A 22,541-nucleotide genomic window follows, 5' to 3' on the forward strand; every position below is an offset into this window, starting at 1 on the left:
ACCGTTTTGGCAAAATGGCTGCAGTCTTCTTTTTCTGCCATTTCTTCTCAGTAAGGTCTTTCTTGGGTTTTACTCTGCGCACCAAACCAGGTTTTACCCTTTTGTTCATTTTGCCTTTGGCAGGCTTCAGTGCTGAAACCCGCCTCTGGCTCCAGTGTGTCTAGCAAGGCAGGAAGCGAGGGAGGTGCCCGAAACTCTGCCGTTGGTCTCCTTGGTTACCTGAATGCACCCAGTGCTGATTTGCTGGCTGGCTGTCCTTGCAGGACAGCCACCCTGCTATTTCAGTGACAGCTAGGGTGTGCATGAATGGGAGAAACCTGCATAAAAGGCAAGGTTTCTAAGACTGAAGGCAGAGTCGACACTGGACGAAACATCAGAAGAAAAAAATTGGAAGAGAAACTTGCTGCACCCTCCTGGACCATTGGACTGGCCGGTGAAGCCCTGCTGCAGTGCTGAAGCTCCAAATTTCGTTTCGACTAGAAAAGCCCGGAACGGATGACTTCCTTTGGGTTGGTGGGACCAACTGACCCAAACACTAACTTTGCTGCAAAGCTCTCCCCGCTGGCTGTACTGCTTCCCTGCTGCTGGAACCAAGTGCCAAGGGTCAGGAAAACCACACTCAAATGCATTGTCTTTAAGCCGGACTAGAGCGCTATGAAGATCGGGATTACCCTCCTGAAGCAGGACGACGCAAGCCTGAGCCACCTCACCAGAGTGCTGGACTCCAGAAGCAAGCCCATCAAGTATCCAACATCTGCAGTGTTGCTATTTACCGGTAGCTGAAACCGCAAAGTGCCGCTGAATTGGGAAGAGCCTGTAGCCACCGCCGACCTTCGAACTGCAGTGCAGGAGTCCTCCAGACGTCCTCCCATCTGAGGCACAGGGACCCAGGATCTGCAAGACTGCTACAAGAACAGAAGCCAGCTGGATCCTCTTCTTCCAACCTAAGGTACTGTCTTGACAAAGGGGTACTTCTTCAGTCTGCGGCTTGCTTGTTCTCACTGGAGACTTGCAGTAGTTGCGTTTTGCAGAGTTGATTTCAGTTCTGCCCTTCACAAGCCTTACAGCCTGTTGCCCAACAGTGATTCTTTTTACTACAAACTCTACAAACATTGTGCAAGAATTTTGTGCTATCTAAAGAAGTGCCTCAGCTCCCTAGACATTGTTCAAATTAACTCTGACTGTCCTGGCTCCCTGCAGACTCTTCTGACCCATTGACTTTGGATCTAACTGTCCCTCATAGGTGGTGCATAAGTTTCAGTTGTATTGCTGGGAATGGTCTAAACTAGACTTCATTGGGAGATTGAAAAGTATTCGCGTGCTCTGAGAAACTAACCTTTTTCCTTCCCCAACCTTTTCCTTTTCCACCAACTCAGAATTCTATTAAGTACAAAAAGTGATATATTAATGCTAAACATTGTCCTAGCAATTGAAGTCACCTCAGGGTGAAAGGTGTGTGTGAGGCATCTCAAAAGGGTATCTAGCTTTTCTGAGCTCGTAGAATTTGTTATGAAGTGTATTTTTATTGCATATTTCCCTTTCTAAAGAAAGCTTATTTAAAACTGACAGTTAAATAACTATTTTACTAGAAAACCTTGTGTAAGTGTTATTTGGATACTTGTAATTGTGAATCTCAGTGTTGCATCTCTACAGCTCACATGTACCCCTCTTGAGATATGTCTGGTTGCTCATTCACTCAACCAACTTGTATAGTACAGACCTATACCAATAGGTGGGTTACCTATTACCAAGAGGACATGTCTAGTGTGGTCTCCCACAGGGTTACTGCATCCAATCTTGCCTAACGGCACCCACTACTGGTGGTGGTGTTAATAGATTCTGAATCTTTGTTCCACCTTTGTCAGATTGCTGGTGAAGTGTTAACCCTGCAGTGGTTTTCCACTGGGACACCCATCTTGGGCCAGCAGGATTGCATGGGTGACCACTGTGGAGTTGATATCAGGATACACTGCCAGGTGAACTTCATGCACCAGCTGCAGGAGGAAGGGCTACACATCCTGGGGATCCACCATCCTCTAATGGTCCCCTCTAGTGGGCTCTGTGGGCGTACAAACTATTTCTAAACCCACTTTCCTGTTGTATTTTTTGCTTCACAGGAGGGTCATCCTCTAATTGGGAGCAGGACTTTCTCCATAGGTGTTTAAGTGATGTTTTTTTTCTGTTGACCCTTACTAATGTCATCCTTGGGATACTCTTCTTCTGCAAGCAAGCTTTGAAGTGCAGGAGTACCAAAGGCATAGAGAGTTTCTGACAATCCCTCTTCCACGTCTGATTCAGGGATTTGGCCAACTTCCTCAACCTCAGTTGTAGGTAGAACAGGGAGAATATTTTCCTTCCCTATTCTTGTTTTTATCTCCTTTAGCCTTATGTTTTCCCTTTGGCTTAGGCCTGCTCTTAGACTTGGCTAAGACAACCTGTTTTTGAGCCCTAGTGCTTGAAGGACCTGTAGAGTGTAGAGGACTTTTCTCCTCACACTGACCGATGCCCTATCCACTTCAAAGGCATTTCTGGGAAGTTGGGAGGGGGACCATCAGTCAAAGGAGTGGTCACCAGAGGTCTGGCAAAAGCCCCTGGTTTTACCAGTGTTGAATCTACCATCGTTCGATCGTGCCCAGTGTTCCTAATAGCAGAGGCACTTACACAATCTACCAGTACACTGTCTCCACAAAATAATTTTGTGGATAACAGGTATGGGAGCAAAAACTCCAGCAATGTTAGAATCCAAGGAAACTAAATCTACTTCAGATCCTTCACCAATGCGCAAGGTATCTAAAGAGAAGGATACCCCTGTGATTATCTCTTCTGCTTCATGAGAAAATGCAAGATTCACAGCTAAGAAGTGATCCTCTACCGACTCGAGACTAAAACTTGTCTGTGGAATGTACACTGGCAGAGGTTGGAGGGGCTTGTTTGGAAGAGAGTATTTTGTCTCCGTATGAGCCTCTCCATGTCCACACTGAGATTTGAATTGGGCCTACATTCACTGAAATCCCAGGCAGATTGGAAATTAATCTCCCGTTTGCGCTTAATTACTGCACAGGAGGATATCTTATATTTTGACATAAAAGACCATCCAGAAGCAAAAAGGTCGATGGAGGGTGTGAAAAAAAGCAGGAATAGATTTAGAGACATTGATCCATAACCCTCTCAAGGCAAAAAAGATCCTAAATGAAATAGATTGGATTAACACAATTGACAAGATGTGTTCTCGAATTCCTTAAAATCTCTTCCTAAAAGCAGAAAAAAAAACAAGGAGTCATAGCTAAATATCTTTTGAAATTCCCGGACTGGAGGATCAGGATGAACTCACTCAGGATACGACTGAATATAGCATATACAGGGGAGGTTCTGTCAGTAAGGGGCAAAGGGGAGAATTCCAATGCTTTATGCAATGTGTGTACAATTCCTACTAACCAATCTCTTAAACATCTATTGTTGGAGTGTGAAGGAACTTGGCCTGCAAGACTTTCCTTCTTCGCTAGATTTGGAGTCAGCAGAGACGATCACATTGCAGAATTGGTTTGGGACGGATTAATTTCTGGACATTCGAGTGCTCTGACAACAGCAGTGGTAAAAGTCCTTGAAAAATATGACCTTGTGATGAGCACGAAGATTCCAAAGGTCTCCCTCTGAGAACCTTACTACTCGCGGAAGTTATATCTTTAGTGAAGCTGTATATGGGCTTGAACCATATCTTTGGTTGTCGGCTGATATGGATTGTATAGGTTTTTTTTTTTTTTTTTGGGGATATTTGTCTTCAATGGAATGTCGCACCTAGATTTTTGTTTGTTTAGCTTTGCCTAGTTATTTTAAGTGGATTAGGGAAGTATGACCGTGATTGTTGTATTTTTTGTTTTAGTATTGTGAATGGAAACATGACATTTTGTAAAGTTTTTGTAACCAAATACAAATAAAAAATAAAGAAAATGCAAAATTCAGAGTGGACCCCCAAGGTCTTACCCTTACATCTGGGGTCCCCTTCACATGGTCACTTGCTCCACAAGCTACACTGGAACCCTATAGGTAGGGGGGCTTAGAGTGTCCGCTCCCATGCTTGAGCTAGTTAGTCCCACTACACTTTCCATTCTCATGGGACCTATTCCCCTTATTAACATTTTTTTTTGGCCCTTTTGGGAAGTTTTATCTGTAGACCTAACCTCTTTCTCTTTTTGCTTTCTCCCCCTCATGCTTACTAGAAGCAGGCTTGTTTTTATGGGACACTCTATGCGAAACGCAAAGATCAGCAGCAAGGCATAGCTTCTTCTGATCGACTGCCAAATGCTGCTTGCGCTCAGGCGAACAAGAGGCAAAAATGTCACAGCATTACCAAGTTGATCATGCCTTAAAAAGTGTTTACTTTATCACCTCCTAACCAGCCACTCAGTTTTTTCAAGGAATCTGTAATAAGACACCAAAGTATTCTTTCTGTAAGTTCTGAAAATCTAAGTATTGGAAAGGCGTTTTCCCAAACTTGAAGAGGAGAGCCTGGTTCAATTTATCAAAATCCCTTGTCAGCCTTTGACACAGCCATAATGGCAGTGCTGCCAGAATGGGGTAGTCTGCTGACCAACCAAGCAATCTTGCTCGGCTTACGTGCTTTGTGCACCCCACAAACATACTCAAAAGTTATGTGCCAATCTACAATATCACTCTATTCATCATACATACTGAGCAGATCCTTAGGAAATCTCGGATGTGAAGAGGATCCAGAAACACTCCCGGAACCTTTCAGAGGTGCCTTTAGAGTCTTTTAATATGGCCAACTCTCAACTGGTGATCCCTATCTTTTTGTTTCTCAAGCCTGTAAAAGTCCATGCTAAAATCTAACTCTGCCTGAGCCCCTCATAAACTCTCACAAGGCCTCAGCTTCTGAAGTTGACAACCCCTCTTCCTCTTCCTGTGCACTCTCAATAGTGGCAGTCACAAGTCCATTGATACTGCTGGGACCTGCTCCATTATTTACTGCATGACTATTACTGGGCAAATGAACAATTGGTGATCTGACAACTTCTGCATCAAATCTGCTTTGTTACTAGAGGATGGTAATCCTCTGCCAACACGACTTTTTAATGTTTTCTACTTTAAGTGCAGCAAGAGTAAACCTAGTAAATGTTTCCATGCTGTTGGGCAGAATTTCATGCAGTACCCTCTGGGACCCCCACACACAATTAGGACCACAGGTGTAAGCCAAACCAACCTTTGGTATAAGTCTGTACCACACAGTTTTTGGTAGGGAGCTGAGCAGCCAGGCTTATCTCAAGTGAATGTGAGCAGTACAAGAGGTTACACAGAGGTCTTTCAGTGGTTCAAGTAGACACTGATACTCAAGGTTTCTTGGTAAAACACTTATTAATTTATTACACAATCATTTAGAAAACATTCACAAGAGTGAGGCAACTTAAAATTATACACAAACACACTTCACTACTGAACCAATACATTTCTGAACAAGTTAGGCTCCCCTGAAATAGGAGCAAAATGGCACTTCAGTTATTTTCAATGGTAGTAAAAGGCACAAGTTAAGTAGAATAGATCACACATAGTTTCTTAGGCAATGCAAATAGTTTCAGTTCACCAGAAGAGTTCAATTCAAGTCAATAGGCCTAGGCCAAAGTCAATGGGCTAGTGTTCTGGATAGGAAAGAGCAGTTCTGATATCAAACGGTAAAGTCTTTGCAAACATTCTCAGAAGTAGTTTAGGCGAAGAATAATCATATGTCGGGTCACAGGCTGATTAGGCCTGTAAGTTGGGAAAGTTTCACAAACTTTCACTGCGAGAGTGGCGTTCTCTCAATCGGGTTGGCACAGTACCTTAGTATGAAGAAACAAATGCAGCTGAAGTCGTTGGTTCCTGGCAGTTCCTGCAGATGTCGCTGTTCCTGAGCCTCAGTCGTGGTGACAAGAGGGAGGACCTCGGGTGACTCCTGCACTGCACGGGATCATCGAAAAATGCAAACAAAATGGAGTCACTTCAATTCCAGTAGCTGTAGATTGAAGCACACAAGCTGGGATCCCTCTCCCTGGTTAATCCTAACCAGCTTTGAGAATGGTATCCAGGTGGCTTATGAGTTGATTGGTCCCACCAACGCAAAGGAAGAAGTCCTCCTTGAAGGGGTTTCTCTGTCGAGGTGAACTTGGCAATTTGGACTTGCAGCAGGGCTTCACCGGGCAAACCAACGGTCGAGGAATTGCAGCAGCTGTCCTCTTCCAGCTCTTCTTCAGTTCTTTCGTTCCAGTGGTCGACTCTGCTTTCCAGTCCAAGAGACTCGCCTTTTAAACAGTTCTCTCCCTTTCAGTCCAGCCTAGCTGTCACTCAGCCAGCCAATCACGCCAGAGTGCATTTGGGTCTCCTAGGAGACTAAGCACAGGGAGTTTCAGGTAGCTCCCTCACTTCCTGCCCACCCCAGACACTCAGACGCCAGAGGCGGTATTCAGTCCTGAAGCCCGCCAAAGGCACACGAACAAAGGGCCCAAATCTGGTTTGGCACACAGAGACCAACTCTAGAAGGACCTTTCCAAAATGACACGGCAAAAAAAGACCAGTACCTATTTAAACAAAGGGGTTTAAGGCGCCATCTTGAAAAACATGGCTTCTGTGATTTTTAGCTACCGGTGTTCGCGGTCGGGAAAAATCATGGTAGTTCGTTGTAAAACCACTGCCACCAGCCTTTTCAATAGGAAAGGGTAGCATGTGACTGCTGCATGAGTATTTAGACACGGGGGATACTATGTAACCCCTCCAGCACTAGATTGTAAGATGGTGTGTGCTGGGTATACGAATTTGGAAAGACTAGTAAAGTCAATTTCACTTTGCATGCTCTGGGAAACAGTAGTTTATCCCAGAGACATTTTTTAAACCTTTGGGAAGTCTAAAAAGACATCCCTGTGTCACGGCACTGAGGGTGCTGTGTGACACAAATAAAAAAAGATGATGCAATGGAGTTGTTAAACTCCATAACCAAAGAAATAAACACAGAAAATAAAAACACAAAGTCCCAAAGGTCAGCAAAAGAGCTGGGGGTCTCTAAGGTAGAGAGGAATTAGCACACCTATGAGAATTCTTCCTAACACATGCTTAAAAGAAAAAGGCAACTGTTACACCAACTACTAGCTTTCAAATCTGTGTTCTGTGTAAATTGGATTATACTACACCAGTGAACAACACTGGGATACCTAAGACCTTATCCTCACCGCTGAGCACCAACATCTTAAGATGTATTTCTAGAATCTGACATGGTGGACAGATTTTAGGAGACCACCTTAGTTGTAGTGAACAGAGGAATTCTGAGAGGTTAGCCAAACCCACTCAAGGTAAGTGTGGGGAGTGGCCAGTGCTATTCTCAGGACAGTGTGGGTGGAGTCAGGGATCCACAATGAGTACTCAGTGGAGCACGCAATAATTCAATTTAGACAGGTAAGTACAAAAATAGTATATTTGTGAAATAAGCAGGTATTGATATCACAATACTCACTTATCAAACATATACAGTCACCTTTTAGGTTCTTAGAAATGCAATCAATAATTTGGACAACAAAATGAAGGGAAGTAGTAGTGCTGTAGTGTGAAACCAAATCACAAGAAATATACCCAAACATTAGAAGTCCAGTCCCTCTGGTGTATGTGGCCTTGTGCCCACAGTTCACAAAGCTTCTTTGGCGAGGGCACTGATGTAGGAAGAGTTCTTGTAGTGGTGAAATGTTCCTGACAATATTCAGCAACGTAACAGGTCAGTAACATTATTCCTATCTTTTAGATACAAGCTTTTAGATCTGATGATCAAAGAGCGATGGAATGGAATAACCAAGGTTTATTCTAGAGAGAATAGTGGGAGGTGAATGCGTTACAATTACTCACACCCCCCACCAACCTACCCCACTCCCCGACTCAGATTTTCACAGATGACTAGATGGGTAGACTATGGGTTGCTTGAGGTAGGTTTTGCCACTGTTTGTTCCGGTGCAGGATGTCTACAGGTTGCGGTTCTGAGGATATCTGCGGTCTGCTGCTGGTGCAGGATGCAACCATTGGTTGTTAGGCAGAAACCTGTGCAGTTCCCTCTGGGACCACTGCAAAAGATTTAGGACTACAGGTGTTTGGCAGTAAACCCACTTGGTAGCAGTCTGTACCACACAGATTCACTTGGTAGCTGCGGCTGAGCAGTCAGACTTCCCTCAAGAAGAGTTGGGCAGTATACAGAGTATTCACAATAGGTCAAAAGAACACAGTAGAACAAGTAAACACTGACCAGAGCTTGGTGTAAAAGAGATATAATTATTTATTTGAAAACCACATCTAGAAAAACACACAGGCACTAATAGTAAGCAATTCAAAAACACGGTCACTAAAAGATATACACTCCCTTAAAAGAATATTAGACAAGTCTTAAGTAAAGCCCCACTTATTTTCAGACAGCGGTGAGCGCTTAACGTAGATGGCACTCTAATAATTTTTTTTAAAAAGGGAGAGAAAAGCAGAGAATCAAGTGGAACAGATCCCAACACTTTTTCACGAACACAACAAGAGAGGAAGGCGAAGTAACACCGTGAATTCAGAGTCAGTAGGCCGGACCCGCTTTAAGAGGGTCAAAACGAAATATGTCCTAGGTCACACGGTTGCAGTGCACAAAAGTCTTGTAACGGTTCAAAAAGGAGTTGGACCAAAGAAAGGGACCAGTTAGAGGGCCAAGGCGGCCAGCCAATCCAGAAAGTTAAGGGGTTATTATTACCTTGTAGCAATCTTTAGAAAGCGAGGCCTGGCGGACACAGTACCTTAAAGTGTTGAGAATACTCCAGCGGGGGCAGTTGTTACCGGCAGCGGATGCAAGTCGGTGCTTCGTCCGGGGGAAGAGAGGATCTCGTCGGGGAGGAAGACAGGAGTCCGTTGCACTGCCAGGGAAGAAACCAGCCGCAGAGTTTCTCAGGTACAAGGAGCGGCGGTCCGTTGGTTCGCGGTCCAGGGGTAAGTGGCTTTCCGGCTGCCGGGGTGCTTGGCACGGGCAATTCGACCACAGACCGGTCTGGGTTGCGAAGAGAAGGTAAACTGGTTGTGCCCACCAGTCAGGGGAAGAAGCCTCTCCAGCCGGGAGATCTTCTCTGTCGTCGGGAAGTGGTGAGTCGGTTCCGCAGGGCTCCACCGGTGGTGTCGTTGTGGTAGGTCGGCTCAGCTTCTCCCTCGTCGGATTCTCAGGTCCTGTGGTGACTTCTGAAGTTCCAGTCCCCAAAGCCCTGCTTTTATGCAGCATACCCCCATTTACTCAGCCTAGCTGTCAATCAAACATGCTAAGCGGTGAACCGGTCGGCTCACCACTTGAGCCAATCACACAAGAGTGTGACTTGAGTTACCAAGTTAACTCAGTCCAGGGTGCCTAATTCCCCTCCCACACCCCCTGTGGTACCCAGACAGAGTGGCACCACTTTTGGAGGCTTCTGTGGAGAAGCCCGCCAAAAAGTGGAACAAAGGGCTCGACTTGGGTTGGAGTCACAGAAGAGAACACAACGCCATTTTAGAATCGAGTCCTGGCAAAAAATACCCTCGACTAACAGACCTCGGGGCAATCGAATTGCCCCGACCAGTATGTCCACAATATGATGGTTTGTACTAGTTTCTGTTAATTATTTGGGACTAGTAAAGCCAATGGTGACTTTACATGCCCTGGGAGACAGTGGTCAGTCCCAGGGTATGGAGTCTATGGTGGGGGGGTCACTATGACACCCCTGTGTTACTGCACTGAGGGTGCTGTGTAACACACATAGTTAAAACACATGAGACCCTATGGAGTAAAGGACCCCATAGCCCATAAAACACATTAACAGTCAAAGGAACACCATAAATCATGTCCAAGAGTGGGAGACAAAGAGTCTCGCTCTTGGCAGGAGAAAAAAACAAACTCCAGAAATCCAGCAAAGCTGCTGGGGGGACTCACTAGGTTAGGAAATTCAGCCTAAAGAGAGAATTCTCCCTAACAGTGTTGAAGAAGGCAAGCCGGGTTCACCGATGCAGGACTCTTCTAGACAGGTCACAGGGAAGCGACTTCCACTGAAGGTCACTGAACAGTGACGATGGCAGGCATCTCTTCAGTTGCGATCAATGACCTTCCAGAGCAAGCTCCATAGAAGCTGAAATTTGGCTGGAAGACGACTTGTGGCACGAACCGGCGTCTACCGAAGTTCTGGTGAGTAACGTGGAACAGTGACGATTCTACAGAGGTTTCCCACAGGGAAGCTCGTCAGTCCACCGGGTGGTCCAGGGACACTTCCAAAGGCTCAGGACAGCTGGATTGTCGTGAATTCCTCAAGATTGGTTGATCCCACCAGTATAAAGGGTTGAAGCAGCACGCAGGGCCTTTCAGATCAGGTAGTCCAGCAGGGCTTCACCGAGCCAAACGTAGGAAGGGGATGCCAAGCCTTTTCTAAAGTCCAAATGTTTTCAGTCAGCTGCTCTTCTACACAGGGTACTTGGCTCCAACACAGATCTGAAGAAATGGCTGCAGGAGTCCTCTTATCCTAAATCCTGGCTGGAAGCAAGTCCAAGCCCACCAGTGGTAAGGATCTGCACCATTCAACCATCCAGCAGTGGTACAATCTGTGACCACTGCGGGTTTCACTTATGGCCCACACCTAGATTTTCAGGAGCTCCAGATGTGAAACGGGACCAGGAGGTCCCATGCATATCCTGGGTCCACACACACCAGGCCATAGTAACCTGCAAAAGCAGCAGCATTCCGGGACAAATTCATGACCATATAAGTGATTTCCTGACCTTAATATTTTGTGACGCGCCCATTTTAGGGCACTAGCCACGTTTAGTAGCCATATGTGGTAAACGTGAATGTGCACACTAAAAGTAATGCAAAAAATGTATCTGCTGCCACCAGCTTGTCTTTAGGCACACACAGAAGTAACCAAAAATCCCAAGTGTAAAAGACTAGGGGGATACAAATGGATCCCTGCTGTATTGTAAGATGCCGTGCCCACTGACAGTTACCAAAAAGGGAAACAGTTTCCCAGTACTGATAATCTGAAAGACTGATCAGTTTCCCCATAATAAAATGAGCAAAAGGCCAGGGGAGTGAAGCTGAAGGCTTCAGTTCCCTTTACAAATTCAGGACCGGTTCAAGAGCAAAAAGCTTGGGATTCAATAGAATATGGACGGAAAAGTTGTCTATAGTGAAATATTACCTAACGTGGCCCAACATAATTTCTGGCGTGTGGGTTCGAAGAGGCATCTAGCTGATGAAAGACTTTGTGCTACGCCGGATGGTGGCTAAATGTTTGACGATCAGCTACGTTGTATCATAGATGAGGTATCCGTGGGGGGGAACATCAGGAAGTACATTACCAGGAGGTAAGTAATTTATTGAAACCACACTTTTTATATATTTTTCCCCAGCGTTTTTAGGGGGCGGAGGTGTTAGGATTCTTGGTATGGCACTTGCCATAAATATGTTGGGACGGAATCTTTGGGCTAGGAGTAGTCACTATGTGGAGTAACTTTAACTGTTTGTTGAGGTTGATTTTATGTAATGCTACGATTTTGTGTACAGATTGCAAAATGTTCTCTGGGCATCTCTCTACCTACCAGTATTTAGTGTGCATTCAAGCTTTGCCATTGGTTGCAATTCTCTAAGTGCAATGAATGTGACTTGCAAAATGAAGACCTGTATGTAAATTATTTCAAATGCCAAGAAGCTTACTGGTAGCTAGTACCTCCTTTCTCTGAAAGATCTTCAGTTAAAAATAATTGTGTAGGATATTAAGAGAAACCAATGTGTACCCATAGGTTAAGTTGAAAGATGCACTACTAAAAAGGAGTTTTTTCTAAATTCTATATGAATTGAAGTTTAGCATACCTAAATAGACATACTTTATAGATGGTTTGCTAATAATGTTGCACAATCATATGATTGCAATGTGCTGCTCTTTTCTTCAGTTAAAGCGTTTCACCTAAAGTATGATGAAGTACGCCTTGACCCCAATGTCCAGAAATGGGATGTCATGGTATTGGAGATAAGTTATCACAAACGCCATTTGGACAGACCAATCTTCTTAAGATTCTGGGAAACTCTGGACAGGTAACTAAAATAATTGTTTTCAGAAGTGTTATTTTTCCATATTCATTTGGTTTTTATTAATATATTTACTCACCAGGGAGTCCACAATAGCGACTTGCTGGTTGAGGTTATGGCTAAATGTGCGTTGTAACCTGCGTTTTTGTTGGCTTATATATCTTTGGCAATCCAAATCAAACTCCCCAAAAACAGTTTGGTGAAGGTAAAAGCTGTGCCCGTTTAAAAGTCCTTAGTTGGCCACCAGATTCATTCCATGTCTAGATCTTCAGAATAATGTAGGTTGTTCCCACTGCTGATACTTACATCGAGTCCTTGTAATTCTACAGCAGGATTTTAGTCCTACCTCCTGTATCCCCAAATTGGTTATTTGTGAGAATGTCACCTAGAAATGGTGGTCAGGGGTCCGATTTTTATTTTCTGGACTCCTAAAAAGCCTTCCCCATATATTCCAGGACTGGTGTTCTTTACTATTCTAAAATCAAGTCCTAGAATAATTGAATAAAGTGCTTAATTGTAGTCTGGGATTTTTATTGGATTCCCCTCATCGTTTAGTGCCAACTTCTCAAGCAGCTGTCAGATGAATCCCTGATGTCAAATTGTGCAAATCATTAGCCACAGCACCTGTGCACCCTCTAGCCCCCTGTCAAACTCAAGTGACCCACTTCACACAGAGGCACTTTAATGCATCCTTCCCCATCATGTCTTTTCCTCCAATTACCCATTAGGACCTACACTGAATTACACATTTGTGATCCCATTCCCCCTTTACCTCCCAAATGTGGTTATGCTCTCAGGTTCTCCAGGTTTCCTTTTGCCAATTACACTTTCTTGTACTCAGATCTTGCAATAATACCCCAGTGTCACCTAATAGATTTGTGACAATCGCCTTATGTCACCATGACTCCTCCCTCCTCCCAAAATCAGGTGCTTCATTACTCCGCCTCTAATTATATTTCCTGATTGTGACTCTCCATGACTTGCTACCTTGCAACCAACTGCATTCTCTTGAGGTCTTTGATTTTGTTGGCCGTTACAGCTAAAAAAGAAATGTTAGCTACATATAAACAGAATTAGCCACACTTATCCAACTCCAATCTTTTACTTTAAGACCACACTTTATATGTGCAATAAACAAAAATAAGTTAAATTAAATATCCATGTTAAAATCACTGCATACTGTATTTGGGTAAAGTTTGATGTATGGTTGCAACCAATATTTCTGTTTTATGCATTTTCAACTTTCTGCTGTTTCCTGCAGTCACTGTATAGAATAGATCAAATATTTATAAAACCCAAGGACTATTTGTGCACAGAAGTGTTTGTTGGGTAAGAATTGGTGCAGTCCAACTGCTGTGGGACTACACAAGACTTATCTCCTTGGTATTACACACTTTTTAATATAGGCCTGTACTACACAAGTTGGTAGTGTGACTGAGCAGCCAGGCTTATCTTGGGTGTAATGTGAGCTGTAGCGCTGTGTAATGAAACCAGTAAATACAGGTATCCAAGTAAACATATTACTATAATAGCCCATACCCCCCCACATATATATATGTAGTGTAAAGGGGGTGTTTTAAAAAAAAAAAATGAATAAAGTCAGGCATTTCATCGTCGCAATTGTGAGGGCCAGAATTTGTCCCATTACCATAATTAGCTATAACAGTAATTCCCAGTTAGGATTTAATTCATAAAGTGAACAATAAAGCAGGTGAGTAATTTATTCATACGTTACACATGTTCCAGCACCCGGAAGTGACGTCATTTGAGGTCAGTATACCATTTATATAGTATCACCTTTGCAATATTGAGTTTCTCAGGAAGGAAAGGTTAGTGTTCGATCAGAACAGACTGATAGGTTAGAAGAACAGTTAGATTCTCCCAAATGGATGCAGGCAGACCATTATCCAAGCATTAAAGTGTTCAACATTTAAGACCTATAAGGGAACAAGCACTGCCAAAGCCAATGGGTTCAGAAGGAGGCCTTTAGGGAGCCAGGACAGGCAAAGTCAATGGAGAAAGTCAAAGGTCTGATGCTCTTCTTAGAACAGTTGTCTTACATAGTCTGTGTTCAAAATAGAAATCACAGCAACTTGAGAGGAATCCCAATTAGCAAGCAGAAGCTGTAAACCCAATGCAGGTAAGTTGAGGTCAACTTGTTGAAACACCCCAAATGGCAAAAGGATGAAATATCCCAAACCCCACAGTACCTTTTAAAAATGAAGTGTTCGAGCTGGTTGCCTTCACAATGCAATAGACCCTTGTTCCTGATCCTTTGGCGTGGTGATGAAAGGGAGGACGTCTGGCAGGCTCCTGCAGCAGCACTCGAGAGACAGAGGGACTCAGCAGCAATGGTTTTCTGTCGATTCAGAGAGACTGTGGTTTTGGTGCCTTTTTTATCAGCGCCAATGAAGAACGAAAAGCTCTGGTTGTGATTTCCTTGATCCCTCTGCCCTGGACTCTGGTGAGGGGACTCTGGAGGTAGATTTCATGCTTCTTTAGGGTCCTGTGGATGCCTACGAAGATCTGGCTGGATTCAGACGACAATGCACACACAAGTGGGGCTCCGGGTATTGGGCCTATGCGGCCTTGGAAAGTCGCAGCAAGTCAGGGGTTGCGCCAAAATAGTTTGTCTCGAGGCTAGTTGGTCCCACCAGCTTAAGGGAGTATGTCGTCCTTTCTTCCCTGCCGATTCGAAAACTGGGTCAGCACTGCTGCAGGGCTTCACCAGGCACTTTGCGGTCCAGGAATGTGCTGCTGGCATCTATTCTCGTCCTCTGCTTCGGATTCTGTCCTCCAGTGGTCGACTCTGCGTGTAGTCCAAAAACCCTAGCTTTTTATGCAAGTTCCTATTCATTCACAGCCCTATGCTGTCAATCACACAGTAGGGTGGTTGTCCTTTCAGGACAGCAGCCGGCCAATAGTAACTGGTTTTACTCAGGCACACCTAAAGACAAAGGACAGGGATGTTTCGGGGCCCACCCTCACTTCCTGCCTTTCAGACACACTGGACCCCGCCAAAGGCAAACTATACAAAGGACTCAAACCTGATACAGAGTAAAAGCCTGAAACTAATTAACAAGAAATGGTGAAAAAAAGAAGACTGGGGCCATTTTGGGAAAATGGTCACCCTGATATGCAGCACTGCAGCCGAGGTATCAACCTGCAGATACATGTCACCAGGTAGTAAAAAAAGAAACCACTACCACCAGCCATTCAAGTGAGTTACTGTAATAAAATGTTACATGAAGAAGGGGTTAAAGGAATTACTAGGTAATCCCCCCCAGCACTCCACATAGGGTGGTATGTGCTGGAACCATAAAGTAAAGGTAGGTACAACAGGGGACATCTTACTATTCTTGGGAACAGTAATTGTCCCAAGAAAATGTAGTTCAACATTGGAGAGAAGTCCAATGGACTTCTCAGTGGCACTGCACAAAAAGAAAGGTGCTGTGTGGCACAATGCAAACGCAGATGCCTATGGAGTTTACCAGACTCCTTAAAACAGTAAGGAACATAGAAAATCATACTCAGGAAAACGCATGAGTAAGTGAGATAAAGGTCCCACTCAATCGGGAGTCCAATTTAAAAAGCCCAGAGTACAGCAAAAGAGTTGGCAGTCTCTGAGGTTAAAGGGAATTGGCACAGAAATGAACATTTTCCCTAACAGTGTTCATCTGGGTGGTATTCACTGATGCACACTGTTTCAGGCATTCCCTGAGTGGTATCTATAGAGGCAAATGGTAAAACTTTGGCACATTCTGTGGCTTGTTTGGCAAGCATGCAACTGGCTCTGCCACATCTCTATTGCCTTTTCAGAAGTACATACGTGCTAGGGAATGTTATCTATTGATCAATAAGCTCTGCATTTGATGAGACTGGTCTCAGGAGATCTGGTTTCAAATCGTGAACTGGCTCACTTGAACATGTTTTGCAAGCATGTGTAAGTCTGGCTTTACAACTGTTTCGTTATCTGCCAACCTTGTGCAAACATACAAACAGGCTAAAAGGCAGTATCTAAATAACGGAAACAAGACAATAGACCCCACACCACTTTAGAACAAGAGGCTCTTTCATGTCCTCTGTTGAGTCCATTGTGATCGGACTATGCCCCATGTCCTGCATGGTTAATTAATTGAAAGTCTTCTGAAGCATGCGATTCTAAGGTCCAAGCAACATTTATATGTGAATATTATTCGATACATGTCCAGGTTATGTGAAGAATGGCCCCTATGGACGGCCTGGTAGGGCTGAGACCCTTTCAGACACATGCCAGGCCCTGATCTAGTTATGCCAGCATTTTGGAAAATGCTTTCTTAAAAAGCCAGCAGGTACAAATTTCTTACGAGATGTGGTTGAGTCAGTAAGGTGGTGACTCAATTACTTGGATTTTAATCAGAACACCTTTGCCTCATAAAGTCTGCTTTCTTCCATGAATGATCCTTCCCTCTTCTGCCAAATTGTCAAGATTTACTAATGGCATAAATGCCAGTATACAAATATATGAAATAAATTAACTACAATTATTGGAAGCGGAGCTTCATGCACTCCAGTATGGTGTTCATATATACTTGTGGAACATGAAACTGTATATAAGAACTGGCACCACTATAGAGACACTTGGGATTTGTCCTTCTTAATGAGTTAATGGGAACCCACGATTCTGAATAGCAAATGAAATTAATAATTAAATCGATATAAGCTCTATTCCACCAACAGAGATCTGATTACTGAACTGAATCCCGTTGATCCTCCCATCAGTTTGTAGATTCCAGTGATGGAAGGATAACTATCATTCTCCAGCATGGGGTCTGGCATGGATTCACATGCTCGTGAATATTCCCTGTCGTCAGGCTGGGAATCCTCGGTAAAAGAAAAAATGAGTTTGTTTTGTTTCTGAACTGTCTTTCTCCTAACAACCAATCACTGGTCTCTGGGTCATAGTGCCCCCAGCCAATGACTGCCCTCTGCCTAAGCCCCTCCTCAGGCACCCATCTTCAGATTTTTACCGCACGTTCAAGTATTGGGAGTCCTCGTGCTTGGCTCTCGAGCTTTTACTGCGTATTGTGTTTTTCAAAAGAGTTTACTCTTATTTTTTCGGTCAAATTGAGCCTCAAGCTCCACCGATTCATCTTCCGATTAACGTGGACCCGTTTCGTAAATCTTTAAGCCCCTCAAGGGTGAATTTTCGTCAAAGTTCACTTCTTGGAGGATTCTAGAAGATCTTGTAGGCCTACCCATCGTGGTCCTGGCCGAAGACCAAGGAGACTAGACTCCTCTGTTTAGGATCTGCCCAAGATGTGGACTACAGAACGTCTTCAAGGAGGATGGGCACTCCCGGTGCCTCTACTGCCTGCACACAGATAAATTGCACATTGAGGAAGCCTGTGCATTCTGCAAGGACATGTCCTCTGGACCATGAAGGACCGTCACAAGCGACTCGCTGACGGGCTGGAGTCGAAGAGCCCTGGCAACGTACTTCTCCCAAGAGGAAATCTGAGCGGTCTTCTAAGGCCTGTGAGAGCGCTCTGGTGACGGGGGCCCAACCTAAGGCAAAACACTGCGAGTCCGCGGGCACCCGGAGCGCCGTTGGTACGGGCCCCTCGGCTGCCAAGCCGGGCGCAGGATCGCTGAAGCCGTCAACCATGAGCCACTGCTCCGGCTTGATGAAAAGGAAGTCGGACAACCCGGGTAAGCTTCTGGAGAAGGCCCGGTCAGTTCCGACAGAGAAAGCCTAGGTGGAGCGAGGCGATGGCCCTCTTTCCTCCCCCCCCCCCAAAGGTGCACAGACTTCCAGACCCCGGCGCATCAGGAGATGGTGACAATGGACACCTCCCTTGAGGGATGGGGCGCACACACTGGAATTCTCCACGCGGACAAGTCGTTGCACATCAACGTCCTGGAGGTCCAGGCCGTGTTTTGGGCCCTCAAGTCATTCCTTCCGTCCCTCAAGGGCAAGGTGGTGCGGATCTTCACCGACAACACTGCAACAATGTTCTACATTCGGAAGCAGTGGGCACCAGATCCCCCAGATCTCTCCAAGGAAACGCAGGACCTATGGCACTGGGCCATCGCCCAATGGATGTTTCTGGTACCCTTTCATCTGGTAGGAGTGAAACACTGTCGCCGACTCACTCAGCAGGGAGCTGCGCTCTTGCCACGAGTGGGAACTTCGGCAGGATCGGGTGGAGCTACTGTTTCGAAGTTGGGGCAATCCCCAGATCAATCTGTTTGCGACGGCGACGAACACCAAGTGCCGGAGGTTCGCCAGCAGGTTTCTTCAGCCGGGGAGCATGGTGGATGCATTCTCATTCCCCTGGGACAGCCTGTTTCTCTATGCTTTCCCACCGTTGCCATTGCTTCTACGACTCATAAGTCAACTCAGACGGTCCCGTTGCAGGATGATCCTCGTCGCACCAGCGTGGCCCAGGCAGATAGGGTACCCGGACCTTATGGACTTGTCAGCGTTCCCTCCAGTCAAGCTTCTGGCAAACGCAGATCTTCTTGCCTCATATGGAGGTGCGATTCTGCACCACGATCCGTCGTCGCTGAACCTGCAGGCCTGGCTCCTGCAGCGCTTGAGTTTGGAGGATACGAGATCCCGGCAGACTGCAATCCGTTACTTGCCAGGGCTTCTTCGACTCTTAAGTGCTATGGACATAAATGGAAGAGGTTCACCGTCTGGTGCTGTGCACAGAAGATAAACCCCCTTCCGGATTACGCCCCCTCAAGTGCTGCCGTACTTGCTGTCACTGGCCAAGGTGGGGCTGGCGCACACCTCTATCAAGATCCATCTGGCAACTATCTCCTGCCACACCAGAACTCTGGGGCGATTGTCTCTGTGGTTGCAGCGCCTGGTTAAGGATTCATGAAAGGACTTTTCCGCTTGTTCCTGCCTGTGAAGGCTCTAGCCCCAGCGTGGGAGCTCAGTGTGGTGCTGAATAGGCTCATGGGTCTGCCGTTCGAGCCTCTGTATTTGGCACCTCTGAAATTCCTGTCGTGGAAGACGGCGTTCCTGGTGGCCATCCGCTCCGCACGATGAGTGGGAGAGATCCAGGCCCTCTCATTTAAGCCTCTGTACTTGACTTGGCACGCAACGAGGGTCGTGCTGAGGACGCACCCCTCCTTAATGCCCAAGGTGCCGTCGGACTTCCATCTCAATGAGCCCTTGGTGTTACCTGTTTTCTCCAGCATGGGGTCTGGCATAGATTCACATGCTCATGAATATTCCCCGTCGTCAGGCCGGGAATCCTCGGTAAAGAAAAAAATCAGTATCAGTTTCGTTTCTGATCTGTCTTTCTTAGTAACCAATCACTGATCTCTTGGTCATACTGCCCCCAGCCAATGACTGCTCTCTACCTAAGCCCCTCCCCTTGTAGCCATCCTCAGATTTTTACCGCACGTTCAAGTGTTGGAAGTCCTCGTGTTTTAGCTCTCGAGCATTTACTGCGTTTTCGCGCTTTTTCAGGAGATTTTTCTAATTTTTTCGGTTAATCGAGCCTCAAGCTACACAGTGTCTACTTCCGATAACGGGGACCCTTTTCGGAATTCTTCTACGCCCCTCAAGGGAGAAGGTTTCATCGTTACGCTTCTTGGAGGATTCCAGAAGATCTGTGGCCTACCTCAACGGACATGGCCCAGGACAAGGGAAGCTCGACGCCCGGATCCAAGCTGTTCAGGAGCTGCCCAGGATGCGGATTGCAAAATGTTTTCAAGGAGGATGAGCATTCGAGATGTCTCTACTGCCTTCATGAGGACAAGACACACGTGGAGAAGGACTGTGCGTTCTGCAAGAACCTGTCGGAACGGACCAAGCAAGATCGTTGTTCCTGCCTCGCCGCCTTGCTGCAGAAGGGCACAGCAGGTGAGAAGGCGAAGAAAAAGTCTGAGCGGTCTTCTAAGTTCTGTGAGGGCGCCGAAAAGGTCGGGCTCCTCGGCTGCCAGGCAGGGCGCGACTTCCCCGGCACGACTAACCACGAGCCAGCGCTCTGGTTCGGAGAAGAGGAAGTCCGAGAACCCGGGTAAGCTTCTGGAGAGGCCCCGGTCAATCTCGAAGGGAGCCGAGGGGGAGCGAGGCGATGACCCTCCCCCCAAAGCGAAGGGCCAGGACGCACCTAAGGTGGTGAGGCCCTTGATCCACCCGGCAAAGGCCTCTATCGTGGTTGTCGCAGCAGCCCTGGCGAAGCCGGCAGAGGCTATGCCAGTGAAGGTGGCTTCGGGGCCCAGAGTTTCCCTGTCGCCGCGGAGGGAATCCTCTTTCCAGACCATCGTTAAGACCCCCGTGAAGACCCCGGCAGAAAAAGAGGGGGGGGGGGGGCGGTGGCCATTCCAGACTCGGATTCAGCCTCCGAGGAGGATCCGGTGGAAACCGTGAATGGCCTCAACGAGAGGTTCGATGCCAGGGGACGGTTCCCGCCAATGTGTTCGAAGATGGCGACGACGAGTGCCCAGTGGAGCAGCCATCCCATCCATCGCAGCCATTACCCGAGCCCCGGGATAGCTCGGCGGCCATTTTGTTGGCGATCCAATCCTTATGTACTGAGATAAGGACGAGGTTACCACGGACCCCGACGGAGGATCCAGAACCAGGCCCGTCGGGGAGCCCTCCGAACAAGCGGAGGAGAGTCCACCCCGCTCTGCCCTTCGTGCCCGAGAGGCCTGTGGACCCCTCATCCCCCTCGCCAGACCCTAGAGAAGATATAGCGATGGATACGGGGACGGACGACGGCGGCGGCAATGAAACAACGGACATCCCGTCATCACCCACACCCCCCACCCCCCTCGGGCTTCTGCGCCCGACGAAATTGGCTCTTTTCACGCCATGATAACCAGTGCATCCGAGCTCTTCCAGCTCTGCCCTGAGGAACAGAAAAAGGAAGGGTTTCTTTACCAACGACGAGAGGCCAAGAGAAAGACGGTCCTCGCGGTGCCGTTGCTCGACGACATCTGGGACGAAGGGCTGGCTATCTGAAGAACCCTTCCACGACACCTGCCAAGAGGGACAGGTACGAGAAGAAGTACCGGGTCCCCCGATGCCGCCCCCTTGTGCCTCAGGGCCCAGCCCACGCCGGACTCTGTCGTCTCGCCAGCGGCCAAGAAGAAAGCAGCGGGTGCGGCGGCTTCAACTTCCACTTCCCCGCCGGACAGCGAGGGCAAGAAGTTGGACTCCATGGGACGAGTCATCTCGTCAGCGGCAACGACGATTAAGGCGGCAATGCCTTAGCGATTGTGGTCCGTTACGACAGGGAGCTTTGGTTCAAGATAGCTCCTCTGCTAGACTTCCTACCGGACAAGATGGCGGAGGCCCTACAGATTCTGCCATAACAGTGGCAACGGACATTGCCGATACCTGATTTCGCCAACTGGGCACAACAGGGTTTGCCTCCGACGACGAGGATGGCTCAAGGCGACGGACTTTCGCCAGGACGTCCAGACCAGAGTTTTGGACATGCCGTTCGATGGCAACAACCTGTTTGGAAAGACGGTGGATGAGTCCCTCCAGGCCATCAAGACAGACACGGAAACAGCCCGAGCCCTAGGAGTCCTTCAGCAACGGCGGCCCTTTCGGAGCTCTGGAGGCCGACAGGGAGCCTCCAAGGGATCCAGCGGCGGCTCTTCTACTTACCGCCAGGCGGCCCGCTCCTCATCCCAGGAGGCTTACAGAGGCCGCGGCAAGCAAGGAGGGTCTCGCTGCCGTCGGCAAGGAGGCCGAGGCGGCAAGACCTCTTCCAAGCAGGACTGAACCGGCCGTTGCGTCGGGCCCCCACCGAAGCACCCCGGTGGGAGGGAGGCCGACTGACGAAGTTCGTCAGCGTATGGGAGTCCATCTCCACCGACCGTTGGGTGCTGGACACCCTGGCCTGCGGACACTCGCTGGAATTTCAAAAGAAGTGTCCTCGCATTCCTCCCATGGCCAGGAAGGAGAATCACGTCCCTCAACTGCTGTTTGAGGTAAGGGCGATGCTCAGGAAGGGGGCCATCGAGCTCGTCCCCAAGAGGCTCCGGGACTCCGGAGTATACTCAAGATACTTCCTCGTCCGAAAGAAGACAGGCGGTTGGCACCCCATCCTGGATCTGCGTTGGTTGAACAAGTACATCAAAGCACAGAAATTCAGGATGGTCACCCTCCAGCACGTGCTGGGACAGCTGGAGGAGGGCGACTTCCTATAGTCACTGGACCTGGAGGATTCTTACTTCCACATCCCCATTCTAAAAGGTCACAAAGTTCCTCAGATTCGTAGTCCAGGGGCGTCGCTACCAATTCGGAGCCCTGCCGTTCGGATTTAAGTAAGCACCCAGGTTGTTCAAGTGCCTCGCACCGGTGGCGGCGCGGCTGCGCCTGCTAGGAATCCACGTCTACCCCTACCTGGACGACTGGCTAATCCGTGCAAGGTCAAGAGAACTCGCCGTCGAAAACACAGCGAGGACCGTCCGCCTGCTCACGGAGCTGGGATTC

General features: G+C 47.3%; 1 protein-coding gene across 1 annotated transcript in view; it reads left to right on the top strand.

Annotated features, from left to right (window-relative positions):
• The window catches only part of CDC73 (cell division cycle 73), a 1,222,960-nt gene that overhangs the window by 1,103,293 nt on the left and 97,126 nt on the right, over positions 1-22,541 (top strand). The window contains exon 16 of the mRNA XM_069641358.1: positions 11,950-12,091. Coding sequence (XP_069497459.1) covers positions 11,950-12,091 — 142 coding nt within the window. The remainder of the gene's footprint in view (positions 1-11,949; positions 12,092-22,541) is intronic.

The sequence above is a fragment of the Ambystoma mexicanum genome, chromosome 1q (genome assembly GCF_040938575.1).
Source record: "Ambystoma mexicanum isolate Mex_15411 chromosome 1q, UKY_AmexF1_1, whole genome shotgun sequence".
NCBI classification, from domain to species: domain Eukaryota; kingdom Metazoa; phylum Chordata; class Amphibia; order Caudata; family Ambystomatidae; genus Ambystoma; species Ambystoma mexicanum.